This window comes from Hemicordylus capensis, chromosome 4 (assembly GCF_027244095.1).
Source record: "Hemicordylus capensis ecotype Gifberg chromosome 4, rHemCap1.1.pri, whole genome shotgun sequence".
Classification (NCBI taxonomy): domain Eukaryota; kingdom Metazoa; phylum Chordata; class Lepidosauria; order Squamata; family Cordylidae; genus Hemicordylus; species Hemicordylus capensis.
The window spans coordinates 269620642-269645744 of NC_069660.1; the positions used below are offsets into that span (position 1 = coordinate 269620642).

General features: G+C 41.1%; 1 protein-coding gene across 3 annotated transcripts in view; it reads right to left on the reverse strand.

The window, feature by feature from the left end:
• Positions 1-25103, reverse strand: part of TRPA1 (transient receptor potential cation channel subfamily A member 1) — an 83672-nt gene that overhangs the window by 39752 nt on the left and 18817 nt on the right. For all 3 annotated transcript variants that reach the window (XM_053249379.1, XM_053249378.1, XM_053249377.1), the window contains exons 3-11: positions 23125-23287; positions 17783-17958; positions 15958-16065; positions 9568-9676; positions 8577-8722; positions 7542-7678; positions 6597-6645; positions 2466-2565; positions 2235-2335 (exon numbers count right to left, since the gene is read on the reverse strand). In XM_053249379.1, the coding sequence (XP_053105354.1) occupies positions 2235-2335; positions 2466-2565; positions 6597-6645; positions 7542-7678; positions 8577-8722; positions 9568-9676; positions 15958-16065; positions 17783-17958; positions 23125-23287 (1089 nt within the window). The remainder of the gene's footprint in view (positions 1-2234; positions 2336-2465; positions 2566-6596; positions 6646-7541; positions 7679-8576; positions 8723-9567; positions 9677-15957; positions 16066-17782; positions 17959-23124; positions 23288-25103) is intronic.

A 25103-nucleotide genomic window follows, 5' to 3' on the forward strand; every position in this document is an offset into this window, starting at 1 on the left:
CCAAGAACAAATTTACTGCCCTGGGCACAGAGAACCCTCCCTCACCCACACCTCAAGAGTCTGCTACAAGTGACAGTGCATTACATCAGGCATCTCCTTAGCTATCTAAGAACTCCAGCTCAGAAATAACCCTGGAACAGAGAGACTGTGTAGTTCTGAAATTACACAGGTTTTTCTTTCTAAAGGTTTAGAAAGAATCTCTTGACTTGTTCAGGGGTCTTTTGAAAAGCTATTTTGTTTTTCTTCTGATTTTTATGAGTTATAGTGGTGTCTAAATTTTGTTGCCCAAGTTGAGCAGTCTAATGTAATTTAGGCCACAATGTAATTTGGTGGGACATGATGTCTAAGCCAGTGGTTCACAACTTTTGCCATTGCAGGGACAGGTCACCCACATGGGACTACAGAAGGAGGGGTGTGTGGAATACCCCTGTCAATCTAGTGACATCCCCAGGAATCTTAGTTGCTTCTCTCTTTCTTGTAACCATGATCCATGGTTTTGCACTTTCTTAAATGCAGTGATGATAAATCTCAACATTTCTGAACAGTAGGCTGATTTGTTTGGGCTACAGCTCACTCCACTTCAGTTAAATGAACACTTGAAGCTCTTCCATAATACCAAGGCAGTTCATTGGTCTATCTTGCTATCTCAAATGACCTGTGGTCACTGTTCCATGGGGAGGGAGTATTTTTATTGAAAGATTGCTTGAATCCACAAATGGGTTGTGCTGCTGTGCTAGTGCCACAGGGACAGGCTCCCACCCAAAAAATTAAGTGTCATTGTTGTTCATCATTCTTTTCACTCTTTCAACTTGTTTATGTGGGGCTTCAGGGGCAAAACAGTGGGTTGGGTGGCAGTGCCCCAAGGGTGGTGCACCCAGATTCCAAATAGGGCTGATTTCTTAGGAATTTTTTAGGTCTATGCGTCTTAAAGATTTTCCCCATAGGAAATAATGAAGGTGTCAGCAGCTCTGTAACTCCACCTGGGGGGCACTGAGATGCCCGAAGCAAGTGGTGGTGTAGTGCACAGAAGGTGCCAACCACCCCCATGGATTGCTAACCCATTGGGGTACTGAGCTTTGTTGTTTCTGAGGTGTTGAGTTTAGTTTCTGAGGTGCTGAGTTTAGAGTTTAGAATCATTCAGCCATACTGTTTTTATAATTTCTGTTTATTTATTATTTACTCCTTTTTTTGAACAGATTTTAGAACTGAAGCAATTTATAGCTTATAGCATGTAACTTTCAAAACCATCTCATTGAATTTAGCCCTACCATGACTCCATAGTCACATGCTACCGCTTTAACACATGCTACGTTGAATGTGGTATATTTGTAAACACTCTTGTCTAGAAGTATGAACTGTGTTTGTGTTGATTAATTACCATCCTCTTTATTACCCTCTTTCCTGGTAACAGTAGCTCACATCCAGACTATGTTACTCAATACTATTACTGTTAAAGGATTCCTTAATTTCAACAGGACCACTCAGCTGTCATTTAATCTGCATGTCAGCCAGTGACATTAGCAGATGTGCAGACTCATTTGGTCTACTAGGCCCTTGGTGAAGAGGTTATCCTGCTGGTATGCTGAGTGCTGTCTGACAATTTATGACTTTTTAGTTTTACTATCTTTGGTGCTGTTTTATAGTGAACCTATTGGTGGTTTTTAAAAAAAAAAACTGTTATTGCATTGTTTTTATCTTATGTTGTTAGCCCCTTAGGATCTTTTGGATGAAAGGTGAACGAGAAATTGACTGATAAAATTCATTTTAAAATGTAATATTTTATAGTATATATCTCTTAAATGGCCGCACTGAGTACCATGATCTCATTACAATATAAACAGACTTCCATAAGCATATGCTAGAGAAAATGACAATGGCTGACATCCTAACAAAGCAGTTGCAAAAGAATGTTGCACTAAAACTGTTGTGCTAACCAGATATGCTATGTCTGGAGTTTGTGTTTCACGCTCATGTTGCTCAGTTGCAACACTGCAGCACACCTCATTTGTTTTAATGGGGACCTTTGCACAAGAGTACCATACCATAATAGTGCAAGTGCACAATTAGACAAATTCCCATTTGTCCCATTTTTAGTGCAATTATGCAACGTTCTTGGGTTTGTGCAACTTTGTTCGTTATGCAAGTGCTTCTTAGTCCAGATATTAGCCACTAATCATTTTCAAAATGAACCTATACACCAATTATTAACATTCAAAAACAGATGTTCTTTGTACCTCAAAAAATTTATTATTCAGATGTTGTAACCCTCCAGGATGCAATACTGTTAGATGTAGAAAATTACGCCCAAGGTGATCTTTTAAATCCACATTGGCTCCTAAATAAACACAGAGAGAAGTAACAAATATTTCAAAGGAGACATGAGAAATAACAAAGGCGACCCAAATCATGATATTGTTCTATTCACTAACATAAAAATTGATTATATTATTTTTCTCATGTTGTACCTTTTGAAAGTAACAAATTCACAATTTTCCATGATGCACAAGAAGTAGCAAGAAGTAATGGAGTTCGACTCTCAATGTCAACACTATCAAGCTTTGCTCCCTGTAATTAAATCCATCAGAAATTATGAACAATGTAATGAGAATGTGGGAAATAAAATCTATTATATAAGTTTAATTAAAAAAAAACACCTGTTTAGTTTTCAGATGTCACAAACCATTTTCCTCTTAATTTAACTGGGCCTTTAAGATCACATTTCTGGCTCAGCTGTACAAGGAGCTACACTAACAATGGTATACATAGGTACATACGCAGGAAACACTTTACCAGCACAATGTAACACATCAGCAGAGGCAACTAACTCAGGATGCTGGGCCAGTAGAACACAGTGATTTGGCACTGATACACTGGTGATACCACAGCCCCCTACCACCAGGCGCCAGTTTTCATCAATATAAAAAGTCAAAGTATTCTGGAAAGAAAGGCAGATGAGCAGACATGATGGGAAGGCTTTCAACATCAAAACTGGATAGGTAGCAGAATGCAAGCTTTTTAATGTTAAACATTAATATTTGCATTTAAGTTAATAACAATAGCAGAAAAATAAAGTGGCCTAGTGATTAAAATGTCGAACTAGGACGTGGAAACCCAAGTTCAAATTCCACTCAGCCATGTAGCTCAATGGGGGATCTCAGGCAGGATAAAATGTAATAAACAAACAAAGAAAGAAAACAATGGGCATCTGCTTAAAAGAACACTTTCCAAGTTCATGCTCACACACTGCAGCCATTAATGCAGTAGTCACCTATTGAGACGTGATGTACCACTAAATCAATGGAACTTGCTTTCAAGTAAATATGTGTAGAATAATCTCAGTTAATTTTCTCAGGACGTGGGAAGACTATAATGTGATGCAATTTTTAAAGAAATGAAATAATAATAACAACAACAACAACAACAATGGCTAACAACTGGGAAAATTCATCTCATAATGAAAGACCCAGCAAAAGGTGCAGTTCCAAGTAATTATCGACCGATAAACTGTCTGCCAACCATGTTCAAATTATTAACTGGAATAATAGCAGATGAAGTGATGCAACACTTATTAACTAACAAACAGCTTCCAGTTGAACAGAAAGGAAATTGCCCGAACACCAGAGGCACAAAAGACCAGCTGCTGATTGACAAAATGCAAGAGAAGAAAAACCAATCTAAGTGTTGCATGGATTGACTACAGGAAAGCCTTTGATTCATTGCCTCACACATGGATACTAAAATGTTTAGAAACAACTGGTATCAGCAAAAACATTCAGATATTTATAAAAAAAAGCAATGAGCATGTGGAGTACACAGTTAACAATCAATGGCGAGACACTTGGACAGGTTAGCATTAGAAGAGGCATTTTCCAAGGGGACTCACTATCCCCTCTGTTGTTTGTAATCGCCATGAGCCCACTTTCAAAAATACTCAACAAAACAGGCCTCGGATACCAAACATCTAAAACATCAAGTAAAATAAACCATCTGCTGTACATGGACGATCTGAAGTTGTATGGAAAGTCCCAGACAGAAATCGAATCACTGCTAAGCACTGTCCGTATATTCAGTAGCGATATAGCAATGGAGTTTGGACTAGACAAGTGTGCTGCATTAATAATGAACAGAGGGAAAATAACAAAAACAGAAGGAATAGAACTGCCCAATGGAAGCAAGATCAAGAACCTAGAAGAGAAAGAACATTACAAATACTTGGGCATTCTCCAGGCTGATAACACTGCACACACTGAAGTTAAAAGAAAAATTGGAAGTGAATACATCAGGAGAGTTAGAAAAATCCTCAAGTCCAAACTCAATGGCGGGGACACCATACAAGCCATAAACACCTGGGCTATACCTGTTATCAGATACACTGCAGGAATAATAGACTGGACCCAGGCAGAGCTAGAGACGCTAGATCGTAAGACCAGGAAAATCATGACCATCAAACATGCTCTACACACCCGCAGTGATGTCGATAGGCTATACCTCCCTCGCAGCTCAGGTGGAAGAGGAATGCTGCAAGTCCATCAAACAGCAGAGGAGGAGAAAAGAGGCCTTGAAGAATATATCAAGGACAGTGAAGATGCACTTAAAATGGTCAAGCACGAGAAACTATTCAACACCAATGAAACAAAGCAGGCCTACAAGAAAGAACCAGTCAAGAACCGAGCAGAAAAATGGAGAAATAAGCCCCTGCATGGTCAATATTTGCACAATATAAGTGGAATATCAGACATTACCAAGATGGCAATGGCTTAAGAATGGCAACTTGAAGAAAGAAACAGAGGGTTTAATACTGGCTGCACAAGAACAGGCACTAAGAACAAATGCAATAAGAGACAAAGTCAAAAAATCCACAACAAACAGCAAGTGCCACCATTGTAAAGAAGCAGATGAAACAGTGGACCACCTAATCAGCTGTTGTAAAAAGATTGCACAGACTGACTACAAACAAAGGCATGACAAAGTAGCAGGGATGATACACTGGAACATCTGCAAAAAATACAAGCTACCTGTAGCCAAAAATTGGTGGGACCATAAAATTGAAAAAGTGGTAGAAAATGAAGATGTAAAAATATTATGGGACTTCCGACTACAAACAGACAAACATCTGCCACACAATACACCAGATATAACTGTAGTCGAGAAGAAAGAAAAACAAGTCAAAATAATTGACATAGCAATACCAGGGGAGAGCAGAATAGAAGAAAAAGAAATAGAAAAAATCACCAAATACAAAGATCTACAAATTGAAATTGAAAGGCTGTGGCAGAAAAAGACCAAAAGAATCCCAGTGGTAATTGGCGCCCTGGGTGCAGTTCCAAAAGACCTTGAGGAGCACCTCAACACCATAGGGGCCACAGAAATCACCATCAGCCAATTACAAAAAGCAGCTTTACTGGGAACAGCCTATATTCTGCGACGATATCTATAACAGCAGCAACAACATTGACAATAAAATTCTGGCATCCCAGGTCCTTGGGAAGGACTCGATGTCTGGATAAAACAAACCAGTCAATAACACCTGTCTGACTGTGTAAAATAATAATTATTATTATAATTATATTTATAATTATTATTATTTTACATTTTATATTCCTCTCTTCCTCCAAGGAGCCCAGAGCGGTGTACTAAGGTTTCTCCTCACAACAACCCTGTGAAGTAGGTTAGGCTGAGAGAGAAGTGACTGGCCCAGAGTCACCCAGCTAGTAACATGGCTGAATGGGGATTTGAACTTGGCTCTCCCCGGTCCTAGTCCAGCACTCTAACCACTACACCACGCTGGCTCTCTTTTCAAGAAATCAAGAAGCCAGCTAGATAGATGTTTGCTACAACCTGAAACTCTCTGATTCAACTAAAGTTCTGAAATGACTGCCATTTGGTTGGATTCTGGCTGTTTGATTGTTGTGAGCTGGCCTATCGCTACTGTTCTTCCTAAAGCATTGCCTCACTGGAGCCAAGGATTTGACAAAAGAACCGTAATGTTTCTTTAACAGCTGTCAATATTTCCTGAAGGGGAAATTTCACTTGCAAGCGTAAGATCTGACTAGTGTTCTATAAGATGTGTGGGAGAAAGAGCAGTTTAGCACGTGGAATACACTCAGGAATATATTTTTAGGAAGCGCAGTGGACTTCAGAGGAAAGAAGAGGTCAGAAAAAATCGCCATTTTTCTGTAGTATGTGCAGTGTTATTACTCTGGATGTCAACCAGTATTTTCTCGGTCAGTCCTGGTTGGTCACTTCAGAAAATGTGGTGTGATGATCTACAGTCACAAGACAGGAGACATCACTGTGAAAGAAGGAGCCGCATGCTCATGCTAGATGCTTTCTTTATTCTTCTCACCCTTCCTTCCTCCACTTATATGACCTTCTTTGTATTCCGGCCAGTATCAACACTGTAATTTGCAAGGGTGTATTATTTAGCATCACCAGACTTACCTGTACTACTCACATGTTTCTGTGCCAGTTTCCTGTACTTGCTAAACAGGAAATTAATTTTTTTCCCCAGTGTGTCTTTGAGTATGTTACCATGAAACCTGAAGGAGCAATTACCACAACCTTTATTGCTATTAGAAATTAAATTAAATATTTACCATTGATATCAGATACTCTGCTAGCTCATAGTGATCAAACAATGCAGTCCTATGGGAAAAATGAAAAACAAACAAAATGTAAGAAAACACAATGACATTTAGGATACAATTGTGTTTGGAAGAAAACATTATACTTTTATTTATATTTGAGATGTTAGTTTAATGCCCTGAGAAGATCATTATGTTATATGCAGACTTTGGTCACAATCCAGGGCCTCCTGAGTACACATGAACTTCCAATTATGATGATGTTTCCTGTTCTACTTTATGACAAGGGAATCCCCATTCAATATCTTTTTCTTCAGGAAAATGAAAACACCCTGCATGCACATGGTTTTGGATCATGACTGTAATTAATATGTGGTTTACTTCTAAGTATCCAAATAGTGGCTGACATCCAGTGCAGAATTAGGAAGGCAGAGCAGGAGCTGCACCCTGGCAGAGGAGCTGCTTCGCAGCTCAGGCAACGTATTGCTGAGCAGCAGAGCCCATGCAGGGGAAGAGGGGCCAATTTCTGCTGTCTCCTTCCAAAAGTCCTTTTTAGCTTCAAGGGCTATGTCCCTGAGGATTGTGCAGCTCTCAGGTCATATGCCAGGAAGCCAATAAGTACTTTTGGAGAGAGGGAAGAGCAGCAAAACTTACTCCTCTTTTCCCTGTACATGTGTTCCACTGCTCAGCAACATGCTGGCTGAATGCCAAAGCAGCCTCTCTGTGAGGATGCAGCTCCAACTCCGCCCTCCTAATGCTGAACTGGATGTCAGTTAGTGATACTTTAAAGCCACCAACATCTGTGTGCCTAATGGTCAAATTAGTGCACATGAACAGATATGAGAATGCATCCCAAGAGTTTTCCCTCCCTGTTTAAAAGTGACTTGAAATAGTCTTAGAACTAAAAGAGAAAGATAGTAACAAATCAAATTATGTGGGGCTACGCAAAGATCTCACCTGTGAAGCAATGTTTCCTTATTTCCATCTAATGCATCAACAATAGGTTCATCACCGGAATAAGATGACATCATTAATTTAAGAATTTCAGTTGCTCCTTGGGTAGCAGCAAAATGAAGAGCTGTACATTTGTCACTCTGTAACCAGGAAATTTAAAGCACAAGAAAAATAATCATTTCTATTCCTAGACCAAAATGTTTTGTGCATCCATACTTAGCTGGGACCTAAATTCTATAGACTTGAAATTAAGACTTAAAATCCAAATCAGAGATTCTAAATATTACATGATTTTTTTCTTGCTTAAGGTTAATTCATACATTAACATTTCCTGCTACAGCCACATAAGCAGAATATTGTTCCTGATGATGAGAGAGAAACTATATACCATATAATATGTCCATGTAATAAATACATTGCATGCAGTAGCATCCAACCTTCAGGCAGAGATTGACTGTGATGCAGCACCTATGATTGCTGTCATGACAATGATCACTGATAGAATAATGTCCATAACCCTGCACAAAAATTTAACCTTAATGAGGCTCCTGTATCTTTTACCGTTTTGTCCCCCACATAACTCTCAGCTTCTACAGTCTCTCTTCCCTAATACAGTAGTTTCTCTTCCACAGGGCTGCACAACTTTGGCTCTTCTGCAGATGTTGGATGACAACTCCCATCATCCCTGACTATTGGCCACTATGACTGGGGATGATGGGAACTGTAGTCCATAAAACAGCTGGAGGGCCAAAGTTGTGTAGCCCTGCTCTACCACATTACCACACTAATATATTTACTCTTTCTCCACTGTTATAGCCATTTCTAGGATTTTGATTCTTCATTCTCTAAAATGTATCCCCTCCTAAATGAAGTTGCTCTTTCCATTATCATTTTAGTCATTATATATTAGTTCTGAAATGCATGGAACACAATGGGAGTAGGGGAATGAATGAGAAGATACACCGAAAATTTAAGCACACTGAAATAAAAGCTTAACTTTGGTCAAAATATATTTAAGTTTTTTAAGTTAGCTGTTACCTGTTTTAGATCAATTTGTGCTCCATATTCAATGCACATTTTAATCATTTCCAAGTCTCCACTTTGAACTGCCAGGTGGAGAGGACTACACCTTCCATGATTAAGAAAATTAATATGATTTTTAGCAGAATAGCCTAGCTCTTCACCTTAAGAATAAAAAAGATACAAACTAGTTCACAAGTACATAATATAATACTATACAGATATTTTGTAATACTATATTATATTTTTAAAAGTATTCCCAACTTTTGGACTACTGCCGTTCCAAAAATGGTTCAGTATCAAATCGTTAATACTAAATGATTTGTGCAAATGCATTTAAGAATGAATAAAGTAACAATTATTATCAATAAAATGATGTAATATCTAGGACATTCAAATACATGAAGAACTTTCTTTACATGACCAAATTTCATTCAACTCAGAAAGGTGATCAAATCACAGGTGTTTCTAATTACAATTATTAAAAGAAATTCAGGACTGAGCTTCAAAGCAAGGTTATTCTTGCATATAGACCAGGGCTGCTCAACTTCAGCCCTCCAGCAGATGTTGGCCTACAACTCCCATAATCCCTGTCTATTGGCCACGGTGACTGTGGATTATGGGAGTTGTAGTCCAAAAACAGCTGGAGGGCCTAAGTTGAACAGGCCTGATATAGACTAAAATAAACAGTTTGAATAATGAGTAATACATTTATGTTGTATCGTATTCCCACTTGCCTCTGATTAACAAGGCATGGTAACATCTGAAGAGGATCTTCCATAGCCAACTGCTATTAGTTGGCTATGGAAGATGCTCTTAAGATGTTACCATGCCTTGTTAATCAGAGGCAAGTGAGAATACGATACAACATGAATTGTATTGTATAAATTGTATCATATGAGTTGCACCAAAAAAGTGTTAGCTGAATACAGCCTATATTTTTAAGGTCTGAATGAGTGCTGGTTTGGTCATAATAAATATTAATAGAAGATTTTTGAAATATATTTACCTTTTTTAATAATCATCTCCATGCATAATTTTGAACCAGAAAATGCAGCTGCATGGATTGGCATGCAGCCCAAATTGTTTCCTTTACAAACTTTACCACCATTTTCTAACTGAAAGACAGTGATCAGACATAATTAGATGACACATTTCTAACACTTTATCAAAAATATAGAACCCACTGGACACATTCCCACTGCAGCACATCTCTGGATTCTGGTCAATGGATGCAGTTCAAAAAATATCAAACACATCTAAATCTGACTGAAACAAGTGCATAGTTAAATGCTTGCATGTAACTTAGTTCAAATGGGTCTTAGACATCCATAATTAAATCCACATTATAATCCATAATAGGTTTGTCTGGCTCAAATCTACCATCAGCAGTTGGCATGGTTGGGCAGATGCTATGTCCCACAGACTTGCCATATGAACATGGCAAGGAGAGGGTGCGCCAACCCTGCTAGCCAGTTGGCCCCAGAGTGTGATTTTTTCACACCCTTTTGGTCCTGTCAGCACTGACAAGAAGGCCAGTGCTGGAAGGACCACAAGGAGAATGAAAGAGTTGTGCTCTGCTTCCTCTGCATCCATGGTGCATCTCTCACTGGGAAATAAGAAACTGCATCAGAGGGAAACGAAAAATGGCACCAGATTGCAGGGACAACCCCCAATTCTTCACTGGCAGGGGTGCCAGGCTACTACAGTAGTCTGAGCTTTGTAGCCTGCCAGCAGCCAACCAAGTTTCTTCACAAAGAAAAGACAGGAGCAACCACTGTCATCAACCACTACCACAACAGTATGAATGGGGGAGTAAAAGTGTCTCTTCCACAAGACTGCCTGAAACAGGAATCTAAGTCTGTTCTGAATTGGGTCCTACGTGTTTACAATATCAACTGGTCATAACCTTACTGAAGATTATTGTTTGGTGGCTATAGGCCACCTCCAGCCTCAAAATATGCCTCTGAATACCAGTTGCAGGGGAGAAACAGCAAGAGGGAGGACATGCCCTAACCTCTTGGATGTGGCCGTCTCCGAGGCAGCTGGTGGGCCACTGTGAGAAACAGGATGCTAGACTAAATAGGCTTTGGGCCTGACCGAGCAGGGCTGTTCTTATGTTTTTAAAACCAACTGCCATAATTTACATGTGAGGTATTTGACCAGAAAATACTTCATCCATTTCAGCTCATATCTTAAACTGTTTTGATGGAGCATAGTTAATAATAATAATAATAATAATAATAATAATAATAATAATAATAATGTGCCCCCAGTGAGGCACTACCTTGGCGTGGTTGTGGGGCTTGTGTGCTCTGATGAAGGTGAGAGCTATGCCAGAGGTCCAACCATACTGGACAGGTCTCACCAGAGGAGCCAGACAAAGAGTGCCTCTCCCATCAACAATATGGTGAGACATAACTTTAATAAATCTATACCGGATCGGTCATTGCCCGGGTCAACAAGGACCGCGCCAGATGCTATAGTCCCTGGATATCTGGTGGCAAGTGGGCAACAGGACTCAGGATCTTCAGTTGAGCAACCAGGGCTGAAGACAGCAAAGTTACTGGAAGAAACGTCGCTTAACCGGAAAAAATATACGAAAAATGCCAACAAGGAAATAATGATCTGCTATTACAAGTCTAGTCCAACTAGAAGAGGTTATTTAAAAAGAATGTACCAAATTTGGAAGGAGAAGCATCCAGACACAGAAATAACAGAACAAAGGCTAGCAGACCAGAGAAGATTCATAATAAGAAATAAAGTATTCACAGGAGTTGAGCTGGAAGAACTGCAAAGAGCAACACAGGCTCAAGATATGGAAGAAGAATTATCACCAATTGAAGAAGTTGCTCAGGCACAGGTGGAGGAGGTGTTGGAAATCGAGGATGCCACTGTTGCTGAACTGTTTCAAAATCAAAACCAGGCAACCTCCCTTTTGCCTTCACCTCACAAACCCGAATGCCATTTAACAGAAAAGCAACAAGAACTAAAGCAAAAAATAACTGAGCACATGAACCAAACAACCACCAGGGTTCGACTTCCAGCTCTAAAAACAGTTGCCAAAAAACAACTTGCTCAGGCATTAAAAGACGTCAATGCTGCACTTGCAGAAATAACAACCAATAATTTGCAAGAAACAAGCCAACTAATGTACAGTGCAGCAACAATAACAACACAAGAGCTCGGATATAAGATCAGTGGACCTGTAAAAAAAGAAAGCAGTACATCACCTAAATGGAAGATTAGATTAGAAAATAAAATCTCCAGGCTTAGATCAGATGCTAGTAAACTGAAATATATGAAAGACAAGAAGCTGAAGAATGAAAACACCCAACAGTATCTGATCCAAAAATACCATCTAGATTCAAGGAAAATTAGAGAAGCCCTGGAAATAATAAAGCAGCAAATAACAGCAGTGTCAAAGAAGATTAGCAGATATGAAGCCAGAATTACACAACACAAGCAGATCTCCAATTCCAGTCGAATCAGAGACGTTTCTACCAAAGCACAGAAGGAGAAACTGCAAGAAACCTAGAAACACCAAATAAAGAAGAAACAGTGCAATTCTGGCGGACATTATGGGACAATCCAATAGATTATAATAAAAAAGCAGGCTGGATGAAAGCGGTCAAAAATGTAACCAACAAATGCTAGATCTAATAATAACACCAGAATTAATAAGTGAAAGAGCAAAGAAAATTAAAAATTGGACTGCGCCAGGCGACGATGAACTTCATGGCTTTTGGCTTAAACACCTAACAAGCCTTCATAAACAACTATCAAAACAGTTCAATCACATTTTGCAAGGAGGAGATATTGAACAATGGCTAACAACTGGGAAAACTCATCTCATCATGAAAGACCCAGCAAAAGGTGCAGTTCCAAGTAATTATAGACCGATCACCTGCCTGCCAACCATGTTCAAATTATTAACTGGAATAATAGCAGATGAAGTGATGCAACACTTATTAACTAACAAACAGCTTCCAGTTGAACAGAAAGGAAGTTGCCCAAACACCAGAGGCGCAAAAGACCAGCTGCTGATTGACAAATTGATTTTAGAAAACTGCAAGAGAAGAAAAACAAATCTAAGTGTTGCATGGATTGACTACAAGAAAGCCTTCGATTCATTGCCTCACACATGGATACTAAAATGTTTAGAAACAACTGGTGTCAGCAAAAACATTCAGATATTTATTAAAAAAGCAATGAGCATGTGGAGTACACAGTTAAAAATCAATGGCGAGGCACTTGGACAGGTTAGCATTAGAAGAGGCATTTTCCAAGGGGACTCACTATCCCCTCTGTTGTTTGTAATCGCCATGACCCCACTTTCACAAATACTCAACAAAACAGGCCTCGGATACCAAACATCTAAAACATCAAGTAAAATCAACAATCTGCTGTACATGGACGATCTGAAGTTGTATGGAAAGTCCCAGACAGAAATCGAATCACTGCTAAACACTGTCCGTATATTCAGTAGTGATTTAGCAATGGAGTTTGGACTAGACAAGTGTGCTGCATTAATAATGAAAAGAGGAAAAATAAAAAAAACAGAAGGAATAGAACTGCCCAATGGAAGCAAGATCAAGAACCTGGAAGAGAAAGAATGTTACAAATACTTGGGCATTCTCCAGGCTGATAACATGTCACACACTGAAGTTAAAAGAAAAATTGGAAGTGAATACATCAGGAGAGTTAGAAAAATCCTCAAGTCCAAACTCAATGGCAGGAACACCATACAAGCCATAAACACCTGGGCTATACCTGTTATCAGATACACTGCAGGAATAATAGACTGGACCCAGGCAGAGCTAGAGACGCTAGATCGTAAGACCAGGAAAATCATGACCATCAATCATGCTCTGCACCCCTGCAGTGAAGTAGATAGGCTATACCTCCCTCACAGCTCAGGTGGAAGAGGAATGCTGCAAGTCCATCAAACAGTAGAGGAGGAGAAAAGAGGCCTTGAAGAATATATCAAGGACAGTGAAGAAGATGCACTTAAAATGGTCAAGCACGAGAAACTATTCAACACCAATGAAACAAAGCAGGCCTACAAGAAAGAACCAGTCAAGAACCGAGCAGAAAAATGGAGAAATAAGCCCCTGCATGGTCAATATTTGCACAATATAAGTGGAAAATCAGACATCACCAAGACCTGCCAATGGCTTAAGAATGGCAACTTGAAGAAAGAAACAGAGGGTTTAATACTGGCTGCACAACAACAGGCACTAAGAACAAATGCAATAAGAGCAAAAGTAGAAAAATCCACAACACACAGCAAGTGTCGCCTTTGTAAAGAAGCAGATGAAACAGTGGACCACCTGATCAGCTGTTGTAAGAAGATCGCACAGACTGACTACAAACAAAGGCATGACAAGGTAGCAGGGATGATACACTGGAACATCTGCAAAAAATACAAGCTACCTGTAGCCAAACATTGGTGGGACCATAAAATTGAAAAAGTTGTCGAAAATGAAGATATAAAAATATTATGGGACTTCCGACTACAAACAGACAAACATCTGCCACACAATACACCAGATATAACTGTAGTCAAGAAGAAAGAAAAACAAGTGAAAATAATCGACATAGCAATACCAGGGGATAGCGGAATAGAAGAAAAAGAAATAGAAAAAAATCACCAAATACAAATATCTACAAATTGAAATTGAAAGGCTGTGGCATAAAAAGACCCTAATAATCCCAGTGGTAATTGGTGCCCTGGGTGCAGTCCCAAAAGACCTTGAAGAGCACCTCAACACCATAGGGGCCACAGAAATCACCATCAGCCAATTACAAAAAGCAGCTTTACTGGGAACAGCCTATATTTTGCGACGATATCTATAATAACCAACAGTATTGATGATAAAATTCTGGCATCCCAGGTCCTTGGGAAGGACTCGATATCTGGATAAAACAAACCAGTCAATAACACCTGTCTGACTGTGTAAACAAGAAATAATAATTTGATTTCTATACCACCCTTCCAAAAATGGCTCCGGGCAGTTTACATAGAGAAATAATAAATAAATAAGATGGATCCCTGTCCCCAAAGGGCTCACAATCTAAAAAAAACATAAGATAGACACCAGCAACAGTCACTGGAAGTACTGTGCTGGGGGTCGATAGGGCCAGTTACTCTCCCCCTGCTAAATAAAGAGAATCACCAGGGTAAAAGGTGACTCTTTGCCAAGTTAGCAGGGGGTCAAATTAGCTTTGTCCTTGCATATCATAATGAGCAACGGGAGCTGGTCTTGTGGTAGTAGGCATGAATTGTCCCCTTTGCAAAGCAGCGTCCACCCTGGTTTGCATTTGAATCGGAGACCACAAGGCTGTTCTCCCAAGCAGCCTAACCTAGGCTAGGGCAAACCAGCCTGGGTTAAACTGCTCATGTGGAGCACCGGGATCTGCACAGATCCTGGCACGGCTGCCCAGCCTAACCCTACTCTGAAGCTCAGCTCTTAGCTAAGTTAAGGGCGCAAGCACGCCCTTAAGTTGGCTGCATGGATCATGTGTCTCCTCAGGCTGCATGCAGCCTGAGACATAGAGACCGGAGCCTAGAGCATCCATGTGATGGGGGAATCTCCCAATGCACCACACTCATTGCATGGTGCATTTTGGGATTCCAAGTGACCAGGATGGCCTCCAGAAAGCTGTGTGGCTCCCAGAAGCACTGCTTGTGTGTGTGGCCAAGCCACATGGCAAGGAGGCGGCGGAAAGGGCACAGAGATTGTCTGGGGGGGAGATAAGTTCAGTTCAGCCTTATCCTCTGCCCGCCTACCCACCTAGCCTCCAGTTGTGTGAACAGGCTCTGAGTAGACAATACTGAGCTAGATGGACCAATGGTCTGACTTGGTCTAACGCAGCGTTCTATGTTCCTATATTTAAAGTTGTGTTAGCTTTTTGTACCAAGTATTGAACAGGCCAAGGATAGTACTATGCCTTAGCTACCCTCATCTGCTTTTGCACACTGGGCAGGATTAAAATGTACAATGTTTTCTTCTCTTTATCAAAAGCAACACAATCAAACTTGGGTTTAGCACTAATGTGCATTTCCTAGCAGATATATAATCCTAAAAGACTTCATTCATACGGCCCTTGATTTCAATTGATTTCAATTTAAAATTTCAGGCAAATTTTGGATTCTTTCACCTATTTTGTCACATGCTTATCAAAACAAGTATTAACCCTCTTTAAAAACATTTTAAAAACCTATATCAACAAAGCTGTTAATTCTGATAGGTTGTGCAACAGATTGTCATCTTACACATCTTTTTCTTACATCAGCCTTATGCATTTTTTTGCATTCTTACTATGTGTAAATATGAAAAGGCAGATACAAATATTAATTAACGGTTGAGCAGATAAATAGCAGTGCTGTACATACCAGAAGTTTTAGTGCTTCATGATTATCTTTATAACATGCTACTAAGATAGGTGTATTCCCACTTTCTCCTTCCAAGTTTACATCTGTGGAGCTGTTCTCAACAAAAATCTGCGTATTAAAATAAATTTAAAAAGTTGGACCTTTCTGCCACATAATTGCTGTACTAGTCTCAGAACAATAGGGTACATCTGCTCCTGAACATCCACGTTATAATTTTGGCAAAATTATGGGCAACGATGGCATAACATAAAGAGGAAAGATAAAGAGTAAATGGTACCCTTTATGTTATGATAGTAATACAAAGAGTAAATACAGTTTTTATGGGTAACTATGAGACAACATATTGACCCTGGTTCTTGACCCAGGCTTTCAATTCAATTTGCAACAAATTCCGTTGTCAAAAAAGATTGCCAAGATTTGCTCTCTCTACCCAGACTATGGGATACTCCTATATTGGGCAGCAGCTATATAGGAAGATGCTGAAAGGCATCATCTCATACTGCATGGGAGATGGCAATGGTAAACCCCTCCTGTATTCTACCAAAGAAAACCACAGGGCTCTGTGGTTGCCAGGAATCGACACCAACATGTCGCCCTATGGCAGATTACTGCAGAGGCTATGGAGGCAATTGCCTATGGCAGCGAATCCTGGAGGAGCGGCAGATCTTGGGAAGAGGGAGAAGTTTTTTCTTTTGATTTAAACTTTTATTTTATTTTTACTTTTAAAACTGGTGGTGGTGGCGGCGGCAAGAGATTAAGCCTCTTGCCACCACAGCGAGGAGGGTAGGGGTGGCGAGGATGAACCCCACCTTTTTACTTCTAAATGCCACCAATGAAGGCTGCACAGCGGCGGCTGCGGGGAGCGCTGGGGAATGAGAGGCAAGTCCCCCACTTCATATTAAAATGCCCCTGCTTAGAATGGGGCAACTGGGAGGGTTGTGGTGGTGGGGGGAGGAAGTTTCCCCATTTTACCTTAAGGAAGGCAACTTCTGCAGCATGTAGACATTGGAGCGAGGGAGAGCTTCTTCCAGCTCCCCCTCCCCCTGCCGTCTCTCTCAAATGAGTGGCATGCCCCAAAGCAGGCATTTAGAAGTACAAAAGGGGGCTTTATCCTCGCCACCCCTACCCTCCTCGCTGCAGTGAGGGAGGAAAATCCTTGGCCGCCTACGGGCAGCAAAAGGCTTAATCCATACTGTCGATGGCACAACTTTACTTTTACTTTACCCTATTCACAAGCAGGCCACTGCATATTTCAAGAGCTGGAGTTTGCCATGTGCAGTACATTGCATTAGTTGATCCTAGAGGTGACAAAGGCATAGGTAACCGTTGCCAAGTGTTAATTGGCTATCCAACCTGGATCTTTACCGCTCTGAATCCTGGGTCACCCACTTCCATATCCCAAATACCATACTGGAGCTCATCTATAAATTCAATCCAATATACCACCTATGTTTTGAGCTGTTTCTGTGCTGAGTCTTTTAAAAGCAGCATGATTTGCAAGCATTAACAAGCAACTAGGTTTATCGCCAAAAGGCTTCTGCTACTAACATCAAGCTCCTATTTGACACAACTCAGGGCCTGGTGAAACACTTGGCAATTTACTCTCTACTAAATATGCTGGGAATCCAGTCAACACGATGTAGCATCCTGTGTCCATGATGTAGTACTGCATCTTGTATTATCTAGATGAAATTATTTCAACCACTAATATGCCAGTAAAAAGCTTTCACAAGTGTCCAATTACTATTTGGTAAATAACCATCACGAGATTGCTTTTGCTGACTTGATTCATTTCCAAACATATAAGCTCTGAATTCAACTTTACCTTAACTATTTCATTGTGAAGGCACTGCACAGCCAAATGAAGTGGAGCCATCATACTGGAGTTAAAAACATTTGGGTTAGCTCCTCTGCTGAGAAGCAATTTAACACTCTCAGCCTGCTTTTTTTTCGTGGCCCAGTGAAGTGGTGTATTTCCAGAGGAGTCAGTCACATTTAGTACTAGGTCAAAGGGTAGGGAAACAGAGCAGATGTTATAACACTCTTGCGCTTCGCATACGATTACAGATGCTGATGATATCGTTATAAAAATAATAACTGTAAGAACACTGAAAATGCAGAGGGTACTAAATAATCAAATGGCATCTTTTCTACAGAGATTTTATTGTGTATAATTTGAACTGTACATCAAGCATACCTGCAGGTGTGATACATGGGACTTTGAGGCATGATTATCTGTACCTGTGGATGAACTCTAACGGCAGACCTGTAAAATGTCATCTTTGATTCATTTTTATGCTGCAAATGTGTGCCAGAACCATTTGAAATGTTTAGTAACCAAAACTTTCTTTTTTCTAAGACCCTGCCTCCTGGTGAATGAAAAAGAGAGCACCTCCCCTGGATGGCTACCAACAGGAAGAAGAGTACATTTACAAACAGAGAACTAACACACAGGCGCTGACTTCTCCATAGACAATTTCCGCCTCTGTAAGTCATTTCCTAAATGCTATCTTTTCCAAGATAAATACAGTTCTAAATCTAAAAGCCTAGACTCTAAGATGGAAGCTTTGCCGAATAAGTACAGAAATGAAAAAGAGGAGAGATAAGTTAAGCAGAAAGGAAAATGGCATCACTCCAATGGCCAAGTCACATAATTTGGGAAACATGCAGAATGGTTGAAGGCATGTGGGCTGTGTTTGACTGTGAAGTGGTCATGCATTCTCAAGTCCCAGGTATTAATCTCCACAGATATCTTTCTGAGCCATATGAAGTTCTCAGAAGGCAGTAAAGTAGGAAAATAGACCTCTGCCATTGTTGCTCACCTGCACCTGGTATTCAGAGACATGCCGCCTCTGCACCAGGTGCAATCATTATTTTATTTATTTACTACATTTCCATTCTTCCTTCAAGAAGCCCGGAGAGGTGTTCATGGTTATATTTATTCTCACAACAGCCCTATGAGATCAGCTAGGCTGAGAGAGAAGTGACTGGTCCCGAGTCACCCAGTATGTTTCCTGGCTGAACAGGGATTTGAACGTGGATCTCCCTGGTCCTGGTTCAATACTCTAATCACTAGACCACACTGACTACAATGACTTGTAGGCACTGATAGACATTTATGTGTCTATATCTCTTCTAAAGACTTCTAGGCTAGTGACCATCACCATATCTTGTGGCAGTGAAATAATTGTGGCATAAAATAATTATGCACTGTTTAAAGAAGTGCTACCTTTTTCTATTTTGAATCTCCAGCTAATCATTTTCATAGGATGACCCTGGGTTCCAGTATTATGGGAGAGGAACTTCTCTATATCCCTGTCTCTACACCATGCATAATCTTATAGCTCTATCATGTCCCCTTAGACACCATTTTTCCAAACCAAAAAGTCCCAAAAATGTTATTTATTTAATTTTATTAAAAGTATATATAACATTTAAATTAAATATAATATTTATATTTTCCATGTAGCATGGTGACTACTATTTAAGAAATACAAAACCTCAATCCTATAAAACAACAGTTTGTATAGTTCTTAGATCCTGGCCAGTGTTCAAAAAGCCATGTCTAAGAGTGTCTTCATGCAGAAATATTGTATCATATAAGTACAATAAACAAACAGCTGCTGTACAGTCTCACGAATTGTAATAAATCTTGCAATCCCTATTGAATGGAACTAGCATTTTTATGGCATTCTGTGGCACAGTTCTGTCAGGACCTGCTGTTTCCCAAAGTTGCTCAAATAGGATCTCCTTGGAAGCTGAGAGAGAGCACAGATCCCAGTGCACTTAGTAGGACCCTAGAACAGCAGCTAAGGAGCACAACTTGGAGACTGCAGAATGCAAAGGATCAGATATACACCACATAAAGTACGTCATGGTGGCTATATATGTACAACATCCTGTTGTGGGCTCTACACTAAGGCAGGGCTCTGAGGGCAAGAGTTATGCCCCCAGTCAGCGCTGAGCTTCCGCAGCTCACAATTTGGGTACTGCAGCACAGAATAGAATGTTAATTCAGCAATTTCTTATAGCAGTGCTTGTTTTTATAGCTACTACCCAGGCAGGATGATATAGCCCACCCCTTCTCTCTTCAAAAGGGCCTGTTTCCTACAGCGGCCTTTTCCAATTTCTTGAGAACTGGTTCTGATAATACTGGAAGGCCTCCGCTAAAATTAATAGGTACTCAGGAGAATCCTCCAAGTCAAAAGGCAAAGGCAGGGCTGTGTCCTCTGTTGGAGGTGTAGGCTTGGATACCCCTGGTTCTTATATTCTTATGAATTCTCTGCCATGGGACACAACGATGGCCACTAGCTTGGATGGCTTTAAAAGTGGCTTAGACAAATTCATGGAGAACAGGTCTATCAATGGCTACTAGTCTGGTGGCTGTGGGCCACCTCCAGCCACAGAGGTAAATACCAGTTGCAGGGGAACAACAGCAGGAGAAAGGACATGCCCTCACCTTTGCCTGTGGGCTTCTCACAGGCATCTGGTGGGCCACTGTGTGAAACAGGATGCTGGACTAGATAGGTCTTGGACTGAACCTGATGTTCTTCAGGTATTGGGTGGGGGGCAGGTCTCAGTAGATAGCAAGAGGTTACCCTGAGTCTGGATCTTAGGTTGTTCTTCATATCCTGAACTTCCACCTTATGTCCCAATTGTGGGAAGAGGCCAGGATCTGGAGTCATGACTCGTGATCTGCTCCAGGAACAAGGACAGAAGCCTACACTAGAAAGCTCAGTCCTCTCCTCATAGCTCAGGGCCTCCCTTTCACAAGCTCTGCTCCTGAAGATGAGATCCTTCAGAGTGCTTGAAGGAACTTGACTTTTACTTAGATATAAAGAAGGCTAGGTTTGCAAGGACTGTTATTAGAATCCTCTGTGCCTGACTGACTGGCACAACAGCTGTATGGCTCAGCTCTCTGCTAGAGCTGCATTGCAGCTGTTTCCTTACAAGTTCAGCAAACAGATCTTACAGCCTGGATCCAGTATTTGTCTTCCTTCCCTTCCCAGGTAGTTCCCTCCCTTCCTTGCTTGCTTGCTTGCTTGCTTGCTTGCCAGCCCATACGTCCAAATCCACTGGCTCCTGTGCCCGCATAAATGGAACAAATTCCCAAACTGTGGTTTGACCATTCCCAGGTTTGTGTGCTTTTTCTTGCTCTTGTACATTGAGAACTGACTTCCTAGCTCATGGCAAGCAAGTATGTTTCTTAATCCAAGCCAAACTATTATTTGGGCAAACTACAGTTCGTCTGAAAAGCAAAATTAGAAATCACAGTTTGACGTGCACTTCCAGTTCTGGTTTGCAGGCAAGCTATGGTTTGCCCACTTCACATCTGACAGCAAACTATGAAGACATCCTCACGAGCAGCCAAGACTGGGCTAAGGCAGCTAAGCCCAGGCTTGGCTTAGAACCAGCGGGAGTCAAGTGGCTCCTGCCGCTGCCACAGCAGCAAACCTGCTCTAGAGAGCAGGCTCCCCTCCCTCTAAAGAGTTAACAGGGAGTGAACCCTTGCCTTGACTGACAGGCTGGTAAACTCCAGGGCAGCCAATCTGTACAACTGGTGAGTGGGACCTAGAGAGTAGTTGCTGGGAATTCTGGGAACAGGAATGGCGGTCTTTGTTGGAGAGAAGTGTGTGCAGAAAGGCTTATTGAGGGACATATTGCTCCCTCATGGTCAAAGCCAGCATGGAGGTCATGGAATAACTGCAGATCCTTGAGAGACAGGATTGCAGGAAACTTGATTCCCATCAGGTGTTGGGTGAGTTTTCAAGGAAAAGGGGATTCAGCATAGGGAACAGTTTGTTAGTCAGATTTTGTGTTAGAAACTTATATTTCTTTGTGCGTGTGCTTTGCATATTTCTGATACTGTTCTATTATTGTTTACCTGCAACATAGTTGAAATAAGATACAATAGCCTACGCTCAACGCAACTCAGGTGTTACAAAAGACTCTGTAAACTTTTAAGTGTGCCTAAATAAACGCAACCTGAACTGAAACTTAAGGACAACCTATTTTTGTAACCTACTAAGTATTTGTGAGTATGTTTAAACCTGAAAGCCTCAGATGGAAGCAGTCTGTAGTAAATGAATAAAACTGGGTTGGGGTGTTGTTGTTGTTTTGTTCTTTTCTTTTTACAAGCCTCTCAGAGTTGGTTTTTAACTCAGGGGAAAGGGGGGCAGAAGGGGGATTTCTCTGGTGCAAAAGCGTCCTCAAGCGCTCAGCAGCTAACAGTTTTTCTCATCCCGTGTAAGCTTACACGTGGAAGGTTTTTTTGTATTTGCCCAATACCTAGTTACAGAGGGACCTTGGATTAAAAAGAACCCAATCCACTGGTCTGGTTTTCTGCAAGCTTTGGGGTGCTTGGTGGCAGCATTTTAAATCTACCGGAAATATAGAAAGGTTTTAGGAGAAGCCCAGCCAGGCAGTTCACCGGGGATGACTTGGCACTTCTTGTCCCCCACATGAACTAGCTCTGAGACAAAGGCTGTAACTCGCTATACCTGCCTATGGAGCCTGCCAGTTAGCCAAGGTTAAGGGTGCAAGTGTGCACTTAACTCGGGCTATCTGCTCTTGTTCAACTGCTGGCTGCTCCTAGCTGGTGCTGGCACAGGAGCAGACTCCCAGCCGGGGGGATCCCCACAATGCACCACACACTCGTGTGGTGCACTGTGGGCTTTCTGGGTGTTGGGGTTATGCGTCCCAACCCCCACGCCGCCTGGGGTAGCAGCAGACCGTCTGGATGCACAATCCGCACATCCTATCCTATCCCACCCAGACCCAGCAGCTGGATCATCTGCAGGGAAGGCAAGTTTCTGCTGCCTTCACTGCTGCCCACTCTCAAGCCCTCTCATGCAATCATGAGAAAGGGCTCAGTGTTTGTCATAATCAGTCAGGGAGAGGATTAAAGCATGCAAGGGAAGGAGGGAGGGTAAGGTGTGTGAACACAATGAGCGTAAAACCACATTTGCTATTATACATGAAACAGCCCTATGTCTTTATCCCATGTAAGTATTTTGAAAGCTCAGTCTTTGTGGACACAGCAAACAAATGAAAGTACCAGGAAAATAAACAGCATTCATCCAGCCCAAAGTTTCTCTAATGAAAGTGTATGTGTGTGTAGATACATGCTCTAATTTACTGATATATAAATCTTATGTCATTGTTTACCTTCAGCTGAAGAATCATCTATAATCATTTGCATTAATTCAAGTTGACCTCCTTCTGCAGCATGATGCAATGGAGTGGCATTTAGATCATCCAGTTTGCTAAGTCCATCACGATTCTTCTTAATGAAGCTCCGAAGTCTGCAAGCACTTCCATCTGAGATCACCTAATTATTTTTTTTAACACATTCTTTATTTTCAAACGTAACAAAGGACAGAAAGTCTTTTCTTTAAATCTGGTCAGCCAAGGCCATCAGGGCTTGGGTCTTTCTTTCTTTCTTTCTTCTTTCACATTTCACATCTTAGTGGGCAGTGGCAGCTTCAGTGGCATTTTTAATAACATGCCAATAGGAACTTAGGAATTTGCCTTCTATCAAGTCAGACCATTGGTCCATCTAGCTCACTACTGTCTACACTGACTGGCAGCAGCTCTCCAAGGTGTCAGGCAGGAGTCCCTTCCAGCCCTACCTGGAGATGTCAGAGACTTCTGTGTGCAGAGCAGATACTCTACCACTGAACTATAGCCCCACCCACTGCGTTGCTCCACATTCCTGGTGGCTGGCTTCTTCCAATCGCCATTTCCTCCCTCTAAAATGTACTAGGAAGTGACACTATAGTGTGATGAAGGGGAACTTTCTGATGCATTCTAGAGGAAAAAACAGTGATTAGCAAGAGCTGGCCACCAGAAACATTATTAGCAATTTGAGTGCTGCTGAAGCTGCCACTCCCCACAGAGGCACAACATTAAATAAATAAAAAGGCCGTAACACTACCACAAAAAACAATGGCAAGCTACTACCAAAAGACTTGGAAATTCATAAGTGGGCAAGCAAAAAAAGAAGAAAGAAAGCAGCACAGTGCAATGCATCTCTGTTCTACTTCATAACAGATTGTTTTGTTTTAAATGCAGCACAGAGAAATAGAGCTATTACTTTGGATCCTAAGCTGTTTTTGAATTAATAGACAGCACTTCCTGCACAGAGGAAAGTGCTATTTTCACCAGCTCTTTCCAGCCCCTGCATGCTCATGCCATTCTGCCCCTCAATATCAGGAAAGGGTTTTAGGGATAAAGGGACTGCAGTAAGAGAAAGGCAGGAACTCCATGCTTGGAATGGAATTTCCATTTACAGAAGTTAGAATCCAAGCCATTATCTCTGTGGCAAGGCTAAACCAATTTATTACACGGGTACTGATTATTATGCAAAGTGCACCAAACAAATCTGGGTTTGTTTTTTTTCCTTTTTTAATCCTCCAGAAATGCCTTAGACCTTTAATAAAGAGGCCATACTCTGTTTCTGATTACTGTTTATCTGCTCTCAGTGACTCATAGGAAATTACTAAAGTTATTCTGATAAGCTACATCTGATATCATTAGTAAAGGAAACTCAAACCAAATCAGAAACAAGCGGCTGACACACAGAGCAAGGATGTACCCATGTAGAGAAAGCAGCCTAACAGAACTTCCCAATTAAATACACCAGTACAGTGGAAAGTGAGAATGTTTTGTGTCTTCCGTTTCCCCAGGAAGCCCTCTGTGACACTTGAAAATAAGTTCCCTGAGGGATGCACAAGCATTGAATAAGCCCTGCTAACTTGGCAAAGAGACACCTTTTAACATGGTGATTCTCTTTTATTTAGCAGGGGACCTATCCACCCCCAGCACAGTACCTCCCGTGACTGTTGCTGGTGTCTACCTTCTGTTTCTTTTTAGATTGTGAGCACTTTGGGGACAGGGAGTCATCTTATTTACTTATTATTTCTCTGTGTAAACTGCTCTGAGCCATTTTTGGAAGGGCAGTATAGAAATCGAATGAATGAACGAATGAATGAATAAATAAATATCTTTGGGTGGCACAGAGGACTTCCTAGGAAAGAGGAGGGTGTCCAAAACTGCCACTTCCCTGCTGCACTGGTGCAGTTAACTGGGAAGTTCTTTTAGACTGCTCTCTTGCTAAACTGGCGCATCCTTGCTCTGCATGTAAA